The 17,997-nt window shown below is 36.4% G+C and overlaps 1 protein-coding gene across 1 annotated transcript; it reads right to left on the reverse strand.

Moving 5' to 3' along the window:
* Positions 1-2,716: 2,716 nt before the first annotated feature.
* LOC139729946 (scavenger receptor cysteine-rich domain-containing group B protein-like) lies at positions 2,717-16,394 on the reverse strand. Its single transcript, XM_071640867.1, has 4 exons — positions 16,280-16,394; positions 12,987-13,160; positions 7,850-8,176; positions 2,717-3,051 (listed from the first exon to the last, which is right to left on the reverse strand). The coding sequence occupies exons 1-4, from the start codon at positions 16,350-16,352 to the stop codon at positions 2,717-2,719; spliced, it is 909 nt and encodes a 302-aa protein (XP_071496968.1). The 5' UTR covers positions 16,353-16,394.
* Positions 16,395-17,997: the final 1,603 nt, after the last annotated feature.

Consider the following 17,997-nt stretch of genomic DNA (forward strand, 5'->3'; position numbering starts at 1 on the left):
TACAATGGGACCATGTGGAAACATACCATAATGTTATTGAGGCATATGATGAATTTGAAAGAAAGTTGTTAAGTGTGATGAATGCATTTGCACCGCTTAAAAAGAAAAGAGTAAAGAAAAAAGAATCCCCTTGGATAACAGAAGAAATTTTATATCTAATGCGTCAAAGAGATAGACAAAAACTCATTTCTAAATCATCTAAAACTCAAAGTGAGTGGGAGTTATACAAGCAGCTTAGAAATGAGGTTACTATGAAATGTCGTCAGGCGAAGAAAGAATATATAAGTAATGTTATTTATTCCAGCAATGGTAACTCAAATGATGTTTGGAAATCTTTAAACTTTATTACTCCTGCAAAGAATACTTTCAAACAAATAGAATACATTGTGAAAAATAACACACAGGTCAAGTGTAAAACTGATATGTCAAATTGTTTTAATGCATATTTCACAAAAATAGGAGATGCGATTTGCAAGAGTCATGATCAAAGAACAGAGGAAGAGATTGCAAAATATGTACCGAAAAGGAGTTCCATGTTCTCATTTGAAGATATAACTGAAGAAGACATCGTGAAAGTGGTTGAAAGTATGCCAATGAAAAACTCATATGGAATGGACACTATACCAATAACATTGATAAAGCCTGTTATACGTATAATTGCAAAACCACTGCGGTATATATTAAATCTTTCTTTGAATTGTGGTTGTATTCCAGAACAATGGAAGGTGTCAAAAGTTACACCAGTGTATAAAAGTGGTAGTCGAAGTGAGATGGGTAATTACAGACCGATATCTGTTTTGTCTGTTATTACAAAAGTAATCGAAAAGCTCATCTTTAATCAGTTGTATGATTATTTGCATAGAAATGATATTATTAACCCAAATCAATCAGGCTTCAGACCTGCTCATTCCACTATGACTGCTTTACTTTGTGTCACAGAAGAAAGGCTTCGTAGCTTAGATAAGGGTGAAATGGTTGGAATGGTCTCCATTGACCTCAAAAATGCATTCGACACAGTCAATCATGCGACACTTCTTCATAAGTTATCTCTCCTTGGATTGAATAGTAATGCATGTAAATGGTTTGGTAATTATCTCCGTAATCGTGTTCAATATACTACTATTGACGGCTCCATATCCGAGCCTAGGTATGTAACATGTGGAATCCCACAGGGCTCTACGTTAGGGCCCTTGTTATTCAATGTATACATCAACGATTTGCCTGATTGCATTAAGGAATGTAAGGTCCATTTATACGCTGACGATACTTGTCTTTATTTACCTGGCAAAGATCTCGGTCAAATACAAAGAGGTCTCAATAAAGACTTGACGTGCTTGTCACAATGGTTGGAAGTAAACTCACTTGCTCTGAATGTGAAAAAGTGTGAAGCGATGTTAATAGGTTCCAGAAAGAGGATTGGGAACAAGGTATTGAGAGTCAGCATTGATGAATCTGAGGTTCCCTCTGTTACTTGTTGTAAATACTTAGGAGTTTATCTTGACCAACATCTTGATTGGAGCCAACAGGTGGATAAGGTGATAAAAAGCACAGTGAAAAGTCTTTATTTATTGAAAAGAATAAGATTTTGTATAACTGAAAAAACTGCTCTTGTATTCTACAAGTCCATTATTCAGAGCAAATTCGATTATTGCAGCGTTGTATGGGGTAATTTGCGAAAAACGGATTCTGAAAAATTGCAAATCATTCAAAATAGAGTTTTAAAAACTGTCCTTTTGGTTGAACCAAGATACTCGACCTCAGCAATCTACAATCGTTTGTCATTAGATACTTTGGAAAAACGAAGGTATAAACAATTACTACATGTTATGTATAAAATTTCTAATGGAATGCTTCCAGAATATGTATTGCAATATTTTGAAGAATATGTAACAAATTATTTTCTGAGAAACAGTATGAAAAAATTTGTATTGTATAAGGTAAAAACAGAAGTTGGAAAAAGAACTCTTTCCTTTAGAGGAGTCCAGAGTTGGAATCAGTTAGCCTATGACTTGAAAAGTAAGCTCTCTCTCACCAGTTTCAAACGAGCTCTTGATATATCTATGCTGTAGCCTAAGCAACTGCCCAGGATTTTTTTTTCTCTCTTTCTCTATTTGATATTGTTAAAATAATATGTTACCGTAGGTATTTGTTCCGGTTTCCTTTTTTTCTCTTTTTTTGTATAGTACTTTTTAAATTTATCGTTGCTTTGTTGTTACCTGACACTTGTTCCTTTCTTTATCATTGTATATGCAGTTTGTATGTATTTCTGCTATCTTTATGTTGTTCACGGATTTGCAGAAGAACAGCTTTGTTGAAGCAAATTGCCGTGATTAAATAAAAATAAACTGAAAACTGAAACTGAACTCACTTTCCGTCTTAGCTTTACCCAGACGGCACTTACACACATTTGCTTCCATTTTAAGTTTGATAGAAGAACATAGAGGAAGAACTGCAGTGAAGATCTATTGATGTTATTAATGTTTCAGACAAGAGAAGGTACGATGCACTTGACATTGAAATGAAAAATGTAATAAAGCATTAGAATATACCATAGTCTACGATTTCATATGAACGGATGTAAAAGTTGTTTATTTATATTCTGTGAACCCATATGCAACAAAACAAATATCATGCAGAACTGTTTACTTCTGGTGACAGCTATTTAATGTGGGCGGGTATTTTACCATTCGATGAAAAACAGGGAGCGTGACAAATTTCACTCACCTGCGCATTCGACACCAGCGTCCTCGCTATGACGGCAGTTATGTACGCCATATCCGTTGTGTCTGCATTCTCTCAGGTTTTGTTCACTTCCCTCGCATTGCACATTATCAAGGACTATCTGACCCTGACCTTCACCGAAGTATGCTCGACTAACGGCCCTCCTTGCTCTCGGGTAGCCCAGCATCCTACATACCACATGGGCGTCCTCGATGTCCCAAGAGTCGTCACAAACTGTCCCCCATGCACCGTCGTAGAAAATCTCCACACGACCCTCTCTGGCATTCGTTCCACCAGCGAGCTGGATGTCAAAATCCCCCGTTGATTGACCTAAAAAAGGAAAGTACAATTATTTATTATTGTGAACATTATACCAGCATTCGTGCTACAATGCGAAAGGCAAAAAATAACTTATGTGTGGCATTCGTTGCAGAAATGATAAAGGTTGAAACTAGAAATGTCGTTATGGCGACTGGTATGCCTCCGCCATAAAGCATGATTCTCCAAATAGGTACATCTTGACAATATGTGATGACAGTTTCACATAATTGGCAAAATATTAAATGACATTCTTGTCACAAATATGTTGAATGCTCACTTTCCTTGAACTACAATGTAGGTTAAATTGGATGAATGGCTATATTTTCTAACAGAGAATGTTTGGGGGGATTTCAGGACTTTTACTTGACTTTTGATCCTCTTATAAGTTTATGCATTGAGTTATTGTCAAGGTGTGGGGAAAACGTATAATTTCTGTTTTAAATAGTAAATTCTTAGCATTTTAACCTGGCCTTTGACCCGTGAACCTATGACCATAAAATTCACAAGACAATCACTGTCAGGCAGAACATGCATATATATGTACTAAGTTTCACGATGAAACCTAGAGCCACTTCCGAGATATGGAAGAAAAAGTGAAATTCAGCACTTTCACTTGATCTTTGACCTTTTGACCTTTGACCTTTTTGGCTTTCCGGAGAATCTCTATTGGGTAATACATGTATACGCCAAGTTAAAAAAAAAAAATCCTACAGGCATTGCATAAGTATTGGGGAGTTGATCTTGACCTTTTACCCCTGACCTTTGACCCCATGACCCCCAAATTCCCTTGATGATCACTGCCAGTCATTACATGCATGTGTAGTATGTTCCATGAAGATACCTTGAACGATTTCCGAGATGTGGAGAAAAAAACCAAAATTTTAACATTTTCAATTTGACCTTTGACCCCTTGTCCTTTGACCTAATGACCCAAAACTCTAACCAGAGAATCTTTATAGGGTAGTACATGTATACATTAAGTTTCCACCACTAATTGACACTAGAATTACAATATGTCTATCCGCTTTCCATGTATTACGTGTAAAAGACCAGTTCGTGTTAATCAAAACGTTCTACTTTGTGTTTCATGTAATAATTGGTGTCATTTTAAGTGCAGTAAAGTAAGCCTAAGTATTTTTAACTCTACAGATGACTGGGTATGTGATTACTGTTTATTACTTGAGCTACCGTTTGCTACATCTGATACATATGATGACCAAACATCTGATTTGGAAACTCAAAGAAATGAATTTCTGTGTTCACCAGAAATCAGTATTACGTTAAAACAAAAACTGGAATTTGATTTGGATATAGATGTATGTGAACTTTCAATCCTTAAAGGTTTTAAGTTCTCACACTTGAATTGTTTGTCTTTATGGAAAAATATTGAAGAGATATATATTTTGTGCAAGAAAGCTGAATTTGACATTTTCACTCTCAGTGAAACCCATTTGAATGATTATAATGATGATTCAGAATTAAATATAGATGGGTACAATTTGATAAGAAAAGACAGAGGTCGTAAAGGTGGAGGTGTGGCAGCTTATGTAAAAGAGGGAATGAATTATAGAGTGAGAACTGATTTTGAGTTTGATCTGGAGTTGATTGTTATAGAAGTAAATGCACAAATGGTGAAGCCATTTTTTGTTATAGTATGGTATAGGCCACCCAATGCAAGACTAGATGTATTTCAAGAATTTGAGAGATTTCTTGGTGAAGTAGATGATATGGGCATTGATTTTGTTATTCCTGGTGATTTGAACTGTGACATGTCACAACACTGTACATCGTGGCAAACAAAACACCTGCGTGAGTTGTTGACCTCTTTCAATCTCCAACAGATAGTCAATTATCCCACAAGGGAAACTATCTGTACATCGTCTATAATTGATCTTATCATAACTAACAGGGCCGAAAAAATTAATTATACAAATGTTATACCAATATCTCTGAGTGATCACTACCTTGTATATTGCACTTGGGGTACAAAAATCAAGAACTATAAACAAATGTACATAGATATAAGGTGTCTCGAAATGCTGGCAAATGAAATATTGAAGAATATACTGAAGCGATTTCTAAGGTACAATGGGACCATGTGGAAACATACCATAATGTTATTGAGGCATATGATGAATTTGAAAGAAAGTTGTTAAGTGTGATGAATGCATTTGTACCGCTTAAAAAGAAAAGAGTAAAGAAAAAAGAATCCCCTTGGATAACAGAAGAAATTTTATATCTAATGCGTCAAAGAGATAGACAAAAACTCATTTCTAAATCATCTAAAACTCAAAGTGAGTGGGAGTTATACAAGCAGCTTAGAAATGAGGTTACTATGAAATGTCGTCAGGCGAAGAAAGAATATATAAGTAATGTTATTTATTCCAGCAATGGTAACTCAAATGATGTTTGGAAATCTTTAAACTTTATTACTCCTGCAAAGAATACTTTCAAACAAATAGAATACATTGTGAAAAATAACACACAGGTCAAGTGTAAAACTGATATGTCAAATTGTTTTAATGCATATTTCACAAAAATAGGAGATGCGATTTGCAAGAGTCATGATCAAAGAACAGAGGAAGAGATTGCAAAATATGTACCGAAAAGGAGTTCCATGTTCTCATTTGAAGATATAACTGAAGAAGACATCGTGAAAGTGGTTGAAAGTATGCCAATGAAAAACTCATATGGAATGGACACTATACCAATAACATTGATAAAGCCTGTTATACGTATAATTGCAAAACCACTGCGGTATATATTAAATCTTTCTTTGAATTGTGGTTGTATTCCAGAACAATGGAAGGTGTCAAAAGTTACACCAGTGTATAAAAGTGGTAGTCGAAGTGAGATGGGTAATTACAGACCGATATCTGTTTTGTCTGTTATTACAAAAGTAATCGAAAAGCTCATCTTTAATCAGTTGTATGATTATTTGCATAGAAATGATATTATTAACCCAAATCAATCAGGCTTCAGACCTGCTCATTCCACTATGACTGCTTTACTTTGTGTCACAGAAGAAAGGCTTCGTAGCTTAGATAAGGGTGAAATGGTTGGAATGGTCTCCATTGACCTCAAAAATGCATTCGACACAGTCAATCATGCGACACTTCTTCATAAGTTATCTCTCCTTGGATTGAATAGTAATGCATGTAAATGGTTTGGTAATTATCTCCGTAATCGTGTTCAATATACTACTATTGACGGCTCCATATCCGAGCCTAGGTATGTAACATGTGGAATCCCACAGGGCTCTACGTTAGGGCCCTTGTTATTCAATGTATACATCAACGATTTGCCTGATTGCATTAAGGAATGTAAGGTCCATTTATACGCTGACGATACTTGTCTTTATTTACCTGGCAAAGATCTCGGTCAAATACAAAGAGGTCTCAATAAAGACTTGACGTGCTTGTCACAATGGTTGGAAGTAAACTCACTTGCTCTGAATGTGAAAAAGTGTGAAGCGATGTTAATAGGTTCCAGAAAGAGGATTGGGAACAAGGTATTGAGAGTCAGCATTGATGAATCTGAGGTTCCCTCTGTTACTTGTTGTAAATACTTAGGAGTTTATCTTGACCAACATCTTGATTGGAGCCAACAGGTGGATAAGGTGATAAAAGCACAGTGAAAAGTCTTTATTTATTGAAAAGAATAAGATTTTGTATAACTGAAAAAACTGCTCTTGTATTCTACAAGTCCATTATTCAGAGCAAATTCGATTATTGCAGCGTTGTATGGGGTAATTTGCGAAAAACGGATTCTGAAAAATTGCAAATCATTCAAAATAGAGTTTTAAAAACTGTCCTTTTGGTTGAACCAAGATACTCGACCTCAGCAATCTACAATCGTTTGTCATTAGATACTTTGGAAAAACGAAGGTATAAACAATTACTACATGTTATGTATAAAATTTCTAATGGAATGCTTCCAGAATATGTATTGCAATATTTTGAAGAATATGTAACAAATTATTTTCTGAGAAACAGTATGAAAAAATTTGTATTGTATAAGGTAAAAACAGAAGTTGGAAAAAGAACTCTTTCCTTTAGAGGAGTCCAGAGTTGGGAATCAGTTAGCCTATGACTTGAAAAGTAAGCTCTCTCTCACCAGTTTCAAACGAGCTCTTGATATATCTATGCTGTAGCCTAAGCAACTGCCCCAGGATTTTTTTTCTCTCTTTCTCTATTGATATTGTTAAAATAATATGTTACCGTAGGTATTTGTTCCGGTTTCCTTTTTTTCTCTTTTTTTGTATAGTACTTTTTTAATTGATCGTTGCTTTGTTGTTACCTGACACTTGTTCCTTTCTTTATCATTGTATATGCAGTTTGTATGTATTTCTGCTATTTTTATGTTGTTCACGGATTTGCAGAAGAACAGCTTTGTTGAAGCAAATTGCCGTGATTAAATAAAAATAAACTGAAAACTGAAACTGAACTCACTTTCCGTCTTAGCTTTACCCAGACGGCACTTACACACATTTGCTTCCATTTTAAGTTTGATAGAAGAACATAGAGGAAGAACTGCAGTGAAGATCTATTGATGTTATTAATGTTTCAGACAAGAGAAGGTACGATGCACTTGACATTGAAATGAAAAATGTAATAAAGCATTAGAATATACCATAGTCTACGATTTCATATGAACGGATGTAAAAGTTGTTTATTTATATTCTGTGAACCCATATGCAACAAAACAAATATCATGCAGAACTGTTTACTTCTGGTGACAGCTATTTAATGTGGGCGGGTATTTTACCATTGGATGGAAAACAGGGAACGTGACAAATTTCACTCACCTGCGCATTCGACACCAGCGTCCTCGCTATGACGGCAGTTATGTACGCCATATCCGTTGTGTCTGCATTCTGTCAGGTTTTGTTCACTTCCCTCGCATTGCACATTATCAAGGACTATCTGACCCTGACCTTCACCGAAGTATGCTCGACTAACGGCCCTCCTTGCTCTCGGGTAGCCCAGCATCCTACATACCACATGGGCGTCCTCGATGTCCCAAGAGTCGTCACAAACTGTCCCCCATGCACCGTCGTAGAAAATCTCCACACGACCCTCTCTGGCATTCGTTCCACCAGCGAGCTGGATGTCAAAATCCCCCGTTGATTGACCTAAAAAAGGAAAGTACAATTATTTATTATTGTGAACATTATACCAGCATTCGTGCTACAATGCGAAAGGCAAAAAATAACTTATGTGTGGCATCCGTTGCAGAAATGATAAAGGTTGAAACTAGAAATGTCGTTATGGCGACTGGTATGCCTCCGCCATAAAGCATGATTCTCCAAATAGGTACATCTTGACAATATGTGATGACAGTTTCACATAATTGGCAAAATATTAAATGACATTCTTGTCACAAATATGTTGAATGCTCACTTTCCTTGAACTACAATGTAGGTTAAATTGGATGAATGGCTATATTTTCTAACAGAGAATGTTTGGGGGGATTTCAGGACTTTTACTTGACTTTTGATCCTCTTATAAGTTTATGCATTGAGTTATTGTCAAGGTGTGGGGAAAACGTATAATTTCTGTTTTAAATAGTAAATTCTTAGCATTTTAATCTGGCCTTTGACCCGTGAACCTATGACCATAAAATTCACAAGAGAATCACTGTCAGGCAGAACATGCATATATATGTACTAAGTTTCACGATGAAACCTAGAGCCACTTCCGAGATATGGAAGAAAAAGTGAAATTCAGCACTTTCACTTGATCTTTGACCTTTTGACCTTTGACCTTTTTGGGGAGAATCTCTATTGGGTAATACATGTATACGCCAAGTTAAAAAAAAAAATCCTACAGGCATTGCATAAGTATTGGGGAGTTGATCTTGACCTTTTACCCCCTGACCTTTGACCCCATGACCCCCAAATTCCCTTGATGATCACTGCCAGTCATTACATGCATGTGTAGTATGTTCCATGAAGATACCTTGAACGATTTCCGAGATGTGGAGAAAAAAACCAAAATTTTAACATTTTCAATTTGACCTTTGACCCCTTGTCCTTTGACCTAATGACCCAAAACTCTAACCAGAGAATCTTTATAGGGTAGTACATGTATACATTAAGTTTCAAGAAAATGATATGGGAGAAATAGTGAAATTTTGAGCATTTGACCTTGACCTTATGACCTTGAGCATGTGCACCCAAAAGTTGATAGGCACAACTTCATCCACTCATGCATATACATACAAAGTCTCATTAGGATATCTCAAACGGATTTTTGTTACGCTGTCCTCAAAATTCATTACGGACGGACGGACGGACGGACGGAAGGACGGACAGTCCGAAAACATAATGCCTCCGGCACAACTTCGTGGCGGAGGCATAAAAAAAAAGGACAAGCAGTTAAATGCGGGAAAGTAAAATACTTAGAAATGATTGTTTCAGCTTTGTTTTATCACAAATTTTATGCAGACAGCTGCAATTGGTGCTAATTTCATTCGTATCGACACCTAAAAAAAAACAAAAGAAACCAACAAACCCTGTTTTCCTGCTCTCTCTTTCCTGTCTCTCTGATATTAGCGACTTTCTTTCTCTGTTTTTCATGCCTGTGTGTGCCTGTTTGTGTGCGTCAATATAATGACATGATTTTATCAGGGAGGTGAGAAGAATCATTTTCAGCTCCCAGCTTTTACCGACAGATAGAGGTGTGATTTTTTTTTTTTGGGGGGGGGGGGGCGGCGCTTACTAATAGATTTGGCATTATTGTATATTATTCACTTCGGGGCTGCGTTCCTCACTGATAATTCAATATTTTGGGTCACCTCTGCCGATAGTTTTGACAGGAACTCTCAAGGCAAAGTGTATTCGTAAACTACGGTGTCGACAGTATGTTGAAGCGTAGGGATATCATTTTGGCCTCGAAATGAAATAGATCTGTCTCTTTTTGTGGAGAGGTAGTTAGATTTTGGAAAGTATTCAGATTATAGGGAAGCGAGGGCTTGAGGCTCGTTTCTTAGTCTGAAAAAGGGACTTAGTGTGTGTCAGAATAAGAAAACCGAACATTCCGGAAAAAAACACATGATAAGAAACCAATCAACTGGCAAGCAGTATTATTGCAATGGTTAGCAGGTTTAAGATCATCTCTGTTTTAACCTTTATGCCATTCTCTATATCCTTGTATCTATATTTGTCGCTCTTGCCGTCTATTTTCCTCTTTCTCCACGCTAAAGAGACCTACCAGGACACTCTTCCAGCGGTACACATCTCTGTCCGCCTTCCTGCTCCAACACTGTTCCCTCTGCACAGAAACAGCCTGCAACACATTGTAGGGTGCATATCTGGGGGTCGGGGTTATCACAAGTCGCGGGACAAGCCGTGCCGCATCGACGCACAGTGGGCCAGAGAGATACCAAAGTGCGCCAAAAGTCACTTTGGGCACTTGGGATTTTTTAATTTTTGACATGCGCTCTTGAGAGGTAATGCTTTGAAGAATATATCATTAAAATATTTGAATCAGGTATGTACATTAAAGGGGTATATTTCCTACCTGAAGTAGCAAAATACAATATTTTAAGAGTTTCAAAGCAAATTGTAACCTCTTTGATAAATAAATAATTTCAACATGTAGTTTTTGAGATATCAACCTGTAATTTCTCCCACATATTTCTCAGAGTTCATTTTACGTTATGAATGCCATAAAAATGCAAAGAAACTTAATGTTCATGAACATTTTACGCTAAATATCCTGGAAAAGAGGCTAATTATTTGTCTTTTTAATATACCCTAATGAAAAGTTTAGATTGCCACGGATTTCCAACTAAATTCTATTACCACCACATTCCCTGATGTCTCAGCTTTAAGCTGATACCAGATTTGGCTGCCACCTTTTGCCACTTTTTGTGTTAGAGCCGATTTTCCGCGACACACTACGCCTATTTTGGACCTTGCAGCCGCTTAGGAATGCTGTTATATCATACGGGGCCGCATGAGGGCGGCATTTTTTTTATTCATTTATTTTTTTTTCTCGCACGTTAAAGACACAGAAACATGAATAACACTGAATAAGAGGCAAACAGAGTTATAAAATACATGTATAGGGCTAGTCCGGCACCTAAAAGACCCCTCCTCCGAAGATAAAAGAGTACATAATTGCACATAGCCAAGGCCATGTAGCCATATTGTCCATAATTGTCATAGCCACTACTGTAAACATAGCTATTCCCACTGCGATACATATTGTATGGACACCTAAATACATGTACTTCGATGCTACTCTTGACATATGCAGATAGACCGTTAAACACCAAAACACAGAGATTTTATTCTCATCGGCTACTCGTTGGAAGCAAAGACTGTTGCTTTCCGGCCGCTCAGCGAAGTGTATAGTATCGCAGTTTGTGAATCCGATTGCAGGTCAATGTCAGACATTGCTCGCGTGATCCTCATCGGACGATCTTGCCTCATCGGATCATGCCTGACATGTCTGACATTGACCTGATAGGCGACCAATACAAGTCGGATTCATCAGACTTTGATCCCATACACTTTGTGGGTTGTCGGAAGCAAAAAAAAAACTTTGCTTCCGACGACTGATGAAAAAAAATCACTGTGGAACGTGGATGAATTTATAATTTCATATGATTGTGATTTCGATAAATTTTTCATTTAAAAAAAAAATTATTATTTTAGCTTTTCCAAGTAAACTTTCATACACGGCAGACTCATTCTTAGCTGCTAAGTCATAACCTTTCATTTTCCTGATTACTGACTTCACAATTTGTTATCCTTCCATTTAAATTAGACAAAATGGTTTTTGCGCTTGTATGAATTGATATGGCATAGGCCTAAGATTATATATGAAGTAGAGAGATAAGAACTATATCGGAGATTGATTTTATATCGCGCATTTATGTCCTGCTATAGAATAAAGTGAATAAATTCACCCAAACGTACAGCGTACATCAAACTTATATTCTAACTAGTTTACACGGACAACAGTATCATTTTGCAGTACGTGTGTAATATGGAACTTTCAGCATAAATTCGATTCTTTTAACGAAACCCGAATGTTTATACACTTTCTATGACATGTAAGCATCGTGTATTCAATGGTAGTAGATAAGCAGTGTCAGTGAAGGTGAAAAGATAAATCAATCTTTAAAGAAAAAAATAACAGCCTAAGATTTGCATTGCTTTATTCGTCATTTACAGACAGATTTTTGGTAGCCAATGAAAAAACAGCATCACAGTGACGTCATATGAGTTTGAAATTATGTTCAATCAATTCTACGCCCCTAATTACCCTAAGACACCAAATTTGGGTAAAAAGAAACCACGGAATATAATTTTGGCGCACTTTGAGCTCATTCTGGCCCACTGTGCGACGGTGCGTCATTCCCGAGGGACAACCGCAATTCACCTGCTCATTCCCGATGATGTTTGGTGGCCCGTCATCTATTACTAAGTATATATAATTATGATATATTGTTAAGGTCCCATATTGGGGCTCCATTTGAAAGTCGGTATGGGGCAAGTTTTATGGGCGGGCACACTAACTGTAGAATGCAGTCATTGTTCTTAAAGTAGTTCATTGTATAATACACGAAGGTGATAAATGATGCCTTGCTGTTGTAAGAAATTAAGAGTGAGTCTTGAGGAGTTTATCCTCGGAAGTTGACTGGAAAGTCAGTCTTGGTATCAGCACTGGTGTGTGATAGTCTTGTAGTCTTGCGAGCCCAAATAAAACGCTGGATTGAGACATGAGCTATCGAAATGACTGGTGTGCCTGGTTTCTTGATGTGTCCTAGAGTTGAACTCTAACTGTTTTGGGTACCAGCTCAGCGGTCCCAACATGTAGATACATTCATGCATGCATATTACATACATACATACATACATACATACAAACATATACATACATATCATATACCCAGATACATACAGGGCATGTTCTACATTGCTGATCTACCTGAGCATTGCTCCCGTCTAATGCACCTGCTGGCATGGCGGACGTACCCGCTCCTACAATAACAGCCCGGTTCACACGATGCGGGACGTGATGGCGGTCCTACCAATCGCGTCTGACAAGTCTGTTCAAAATTCCGAAAGCCACATGCTCTGTATTCTTCCCCAGGTCCACAAGCTGTTATATCATCATGAAAAGAAGATAATAGAGAATCATTATTGATGCTTGTTGAGGATCAGCTTGAGGATCAGACCAATGAATATTAATTCTAAAAATTTAAAAAGCTTTTAGGTACCAAGCGTGCTCGTGCTCGTGAAAAGCACACGGCAATAGCAATCGAATCAAAGCATCTGACAAGAGAATGTCATAGTTTTGTAGTGAAAGATGACAAATTATAAACTGAAAAACAACTTTTGAGCTTTCAATGCAGCAATTTGACACAATGTTGTCATTTTTTAAAGCGGATTTACGTATCATTTCCTTCCCATACTTCTTTTAAGCAGAAAATGAGAATTTGAAGAGATCCGTGTGTATGTCACTTAAAGATAACAACCAGAATAGTTCATGCTCATGTGAGGATTTTTTTTTTTGTGTGTGTGTGTGTGTTTATCAAGTGCTTTTCTTTTTGACATCACTACAAAAAAAAAAAATTCATCAAAATATGAAATGCTTCTTAATCTGAGATTTTCATTTCTGTTGGACCTCCCCGTATCTGTTTGCTTTAACGACAGATCAAATCGATGTGATAGTCTATCTTACAATTCGGATGTAGCCGCTTTATATAACTATCAAATATATATTGACTGCGGATTGATGAAATTTAATACGTTGTACAAATAGAGTTTTAACGAGGAAATAAACTATGATTGGAAGCAAAGCCACAACTTTAAGGTATTATTCAAGAGAATTGTTATGATAAAGAAAGACGAATCCTTTTAACGAGAAAAAATATTGGGTAATGTTCATTATTCCGAAAGTTTGATAATCCAAAAACTAAAAAGGGTTAGTTATCCGAACATTAATTTGTTCCGTTTTTCCGAAAGTTCCTCGTTTCGGAAATGAATAAGGTTTGTTAATAAGAAAGTTGAAAAGAAAGGGCTTACTAACGAACCTTCGGATTTAAGAACCGTATTTCACATTCGGAAATAAGAACCTTCGGAATAACGAATATTATTTCATGTCCGCAGTACGCACCATTTGAATCAACAAACTTTCATTTTCTGATTAACGAACCTTCGGAATGATGAACCTGCGGGAAAGCGAACTATGTACTATTCCATCAAAATTCAGACAAAGTGAGAAATATGAAATCATTCTAAATGATCACAAACAAACACGTACGTAACTGATTAACAATCATTTGCGATAAAAATGACGACGGAAAAAGTTCATGAATATTCATATATTGGTTTTGGTATATGGACTCCTAATTCTTACGGTCCTCAGTGTTTTATTGACTAATCAAATCAAGTTCAAGTTGTTTTATTATGTTCATCTCTAACAAATTGAGGATACAAAGAAATGTTTGGGCAATGTTGGGTACACGAATAATGTCACGAAATCAGTACAACAATGTATTGAACATAATAACATGTAATAAAGACAGAGGAAATTACAAATAGAGATACGATAGAGATACAAATAAATTTTATATCATTATGGTTAACTCATCATCATCTCTTGTTGTATCACTTTATCTATCTCTATTCCATCAATAAGATACAATAGAGATACTGGTAAATGTTACACCATTATGTTATCATTATGGTTAGACAAATCAGTCAACCAGCGTCATATTATATGGTACATCCAAACACACGTTCAGTATAATATAAGTCATTTATCACATTTGTATCTTGGAAATACGATCTTGAGTAAGTTACTCAACTTAATCAACTGTATTTTTACACAACGTGTTACTTAATGGGCAAGTCCACCTTCATAGACATGTGGATTGAGTGAATGAGGAATATTAGTAGAACACATCAGTGAGAGTTTAACCCGGGTGAAGTGGTCCCACCTTACATCCGGCCAACTGGACCCCATGGAAGACCAGCTTAACGTAGCTGAATATGGGCTATCCAGCCATCTCTCAGATGGAAATGAACAAACGAACAAACAAACCAAGTTTGAGGAAAATCGGACAATCCATTCAAAAATCATGACTTTTTGACGTTTCTGCTCAGTCACTGCTGGATGGGAAGACTACTACAGCTTGTGATGTCACATGCGTAGAACGATGTAGAAACTATAAATAAAAATCCACATATTTTCACTTTTCTTACATAATGAAAGAACGCTTGACTTGCCTTTTTCCGAAGGCATGGGGAATAATATTACCTTCAACATACGTCAGTGACAAGTCGGGGCAATGTGCACTTAAAAGAAATTGCAGAATTCTCTTTATATATTTTCTTTAAATTGTTCTACACCTGTAATATCATACACAGTTGTAGTCTTCTCATCCAGCAGTGATTGTGCAGAAACTTAAAGAATTCATAACTTTTGAACGGATTGTTCGATTTTAGCCAAACTTTCACTGATGTGTTCTACTAATATTGCTGCATTCACTCAATCCACATGTATATGAAGGCGAACTTGTCATCTAACTGCTGTACATGAGTGATTACGGAAGAGCGATGGAAAGGAGTATGTGCTTGCAAGCGTGTTGGTAAGTGTGTGTGTGTTCGATCACAGAAGAGAAAGGAATGCAACTCGTGTTTTCATCGATGTTGTTGGTTTTCTTTGTAATTTTGCTTTCATTCATTGTTTAATTTCAATACTACTGACACCGGGAAGACCTAAGCTTCAATATTATTTAAAGTGTGTTAATCGGTCTGCCTTGAAAAAAGTTCAGTAGAAGAAAGAAATAGTTTTTAATCCTATTGTGACCCGATGAAGTGACGCCTTGCCGAAGATCCAATTATAAAAGGAAAAAAAATTATCATGACAGTTAATTGTCGTAAGAGAAGAACTTTCAAATTCCAGTGAATGCTGCGAGTAATGGTCTCTCAATATATTGCTAGACACGTCTTAAGTGCCAAAGCTTTGTAATCAGATATTTAATGCCAAATAGGCCTGGTTGGCTGGTAGAAATGTCAACAGTTTACAATTATGACACACTATATATATATATATATATATATATATATATATATATATATAACTTGAGTGTGTCACAGCTTGGGTGTGATTGTTGTATATAATATGCATGACACCTGCATAGTACAATGTGCTGATTGTTTTTGCCCGGTATACAGTATAGTGCTAACAACTTCCGGCATACATAAACTCACGTCTTATGCGTAAAGCACTGGTCAAGATGAGCACGGGAAGAAGGAGAAGAAACGATATCAAAAGTCTCTTCATTGCGGCTGGCAATTTCTCAAGTGGATGCCAGATATCCAACGACGAACTGAAAGAAAAAACAAATAAATGTGTGTAGAATTAATGAAACGGCACGCATTCACATGGACAACCACTCTCCGAACAATATGATTAAAATGACGTGCAGGGATGACCTTCCGTACTTGACTGTTTTCGGGTTCATTTCATCTACCACCTAAAACTGGAGGTGGTTATGGGCCCTATGTACCTAACAATGCAACAGCCATGGAAAATTCACCAATCGTGGAATACTATCATAAAGAAACGCAGGCTGCCAATGAAATGCGTTTGGCTCCCGACGTCCGATGACTCATTCTTTTATTGAAAGGTTTATTTATTCCTATTTTACATCGTAACCCAGGGAGTAAATTGCACATAGTAACTTTACAAGTGATAATTATGTCAATTTTTAAAATCGTACAATAAATTATGAACTGCAAATTAACTATAAATCATCCAAGAGACCTACACTGATCTGAGGCATATGCCGTAAAAATGTAAGGAAGCTTAAACTTGAATGTAAGGAAATTGAAAATTAAATTCATTTTTTACATCGTAACCCAGATAATAAATTGCACATAGTAACTTTACAAGTAATAATTATGTCAACTTTTAAAATTGTACAATAAATCACAAACTGCAAATTAACTAACACGAATATAATCAGCCAAGAGATTTAAGGCCTATGCCGTCAAAATGTAAGAAAACTTAAATGAAATTAGAATACAAAGTAATGACTAACAAATATATCAAGAAATATCAAAGGAAGCATACAGGTGGCTTTTAATAAAACAAAAAGAAAATCTCATACGCTTCATTCTTACGTTTTACAGTTACAAATTATTGAGCATACACGTATAATAGAAGTAAATGAGGGAATGACGTAATTATACAAATCAAAACGTTAAGCAATATTATGACAAACACGAATTTTCCATTTTTTACATTTTTCACACCTTGAAAAACACAGAGAACTAAAAAAGAAAAAGCGCTATGGCGACTGATATGCCTCCGCCATTTTCCAGTAAGACTACAAAACATCTTGTGTGGGACGACACATTCACATGTCATGATTGATAAAGAGAAAAGATAAAACGACATATTTGGAAGTTTTATTGTACACTCCCAAATACTGAAATGTATTTAAAGTCCCCCCCCCCCGTATGTTTATTGTTAATCTCTATTTCATTTACATTTCTATTATAAAGTTAACCTGATTACACACTCTTCTGTATGCCTTTGCAACATGTGATGTGACAATCATTGTTAGAACAATTACATTTCAGTAACTATCTCCTGACTTGTAACACGAGTCCAGGCTCTGTTGCTCTACTTTTTAGCGTTCCATTATGTGAGGAGCATTTTTTCTTCATATGTGAGTGTTCAAATAGCCCTTGCTTATCCAAGCGCTGGCTGCTGAGAAGACCTCTATGACAGCGTCCTGCAGGCAATTGAACCATTAATCTTCGCAATCACCTCTCAATAAGCTGATAATAATGATATATTTACAATGATTTGCATAGCGTCTTCCCACATTTATGTGGCCAGAATTAAATGTCCATTCTCTTTCATTTATTTGCTATGTCCATGATGATATCCAATTCTTTCCACTTGCAGCGTATTAGCT

Source organism: Diadema antillarum, unplaced genomic scaffold (assembly GCF_040938485.1).
Source record: "Diadema antillarum isolate AM-2024a unplaced genomic scaffold, OU_Dant_1.0 seq00000271_RagTag, whole genome shotgun sequence".
Classification (NCBI taxonomy): Eukaryota; Metazoa; Echinodermata; class Echinoidea; order Diadematoida; family Diadematidae; genus Diadema; species Diadema antillarum.

Bases quoted from the DNA above. Each gene is read 5' to 3' on its own strand.
- LOC139729946 (XM_071640867.1), bottom strand. From the start codon at position 16,352: ATGAAGAGACTTTTGATATCGTTTCTTCTCCTTCTTCCCGTGCTCATC. The intron at 13,161-16,279 runs GTGAGTTTATGT...ATGATATAACAG, and splicing joins CAGTGCTTTACGCATAAGAC to CTTGTGGACCTGGGGAAGAA. The intron at 8,177-12,986 runs GTAGATCAGCAA...TTCCTTTTTTAG, and splicing joins TAGACGGGAGCAATGCTCAG to GTCAATCAACGGGGGATTTT.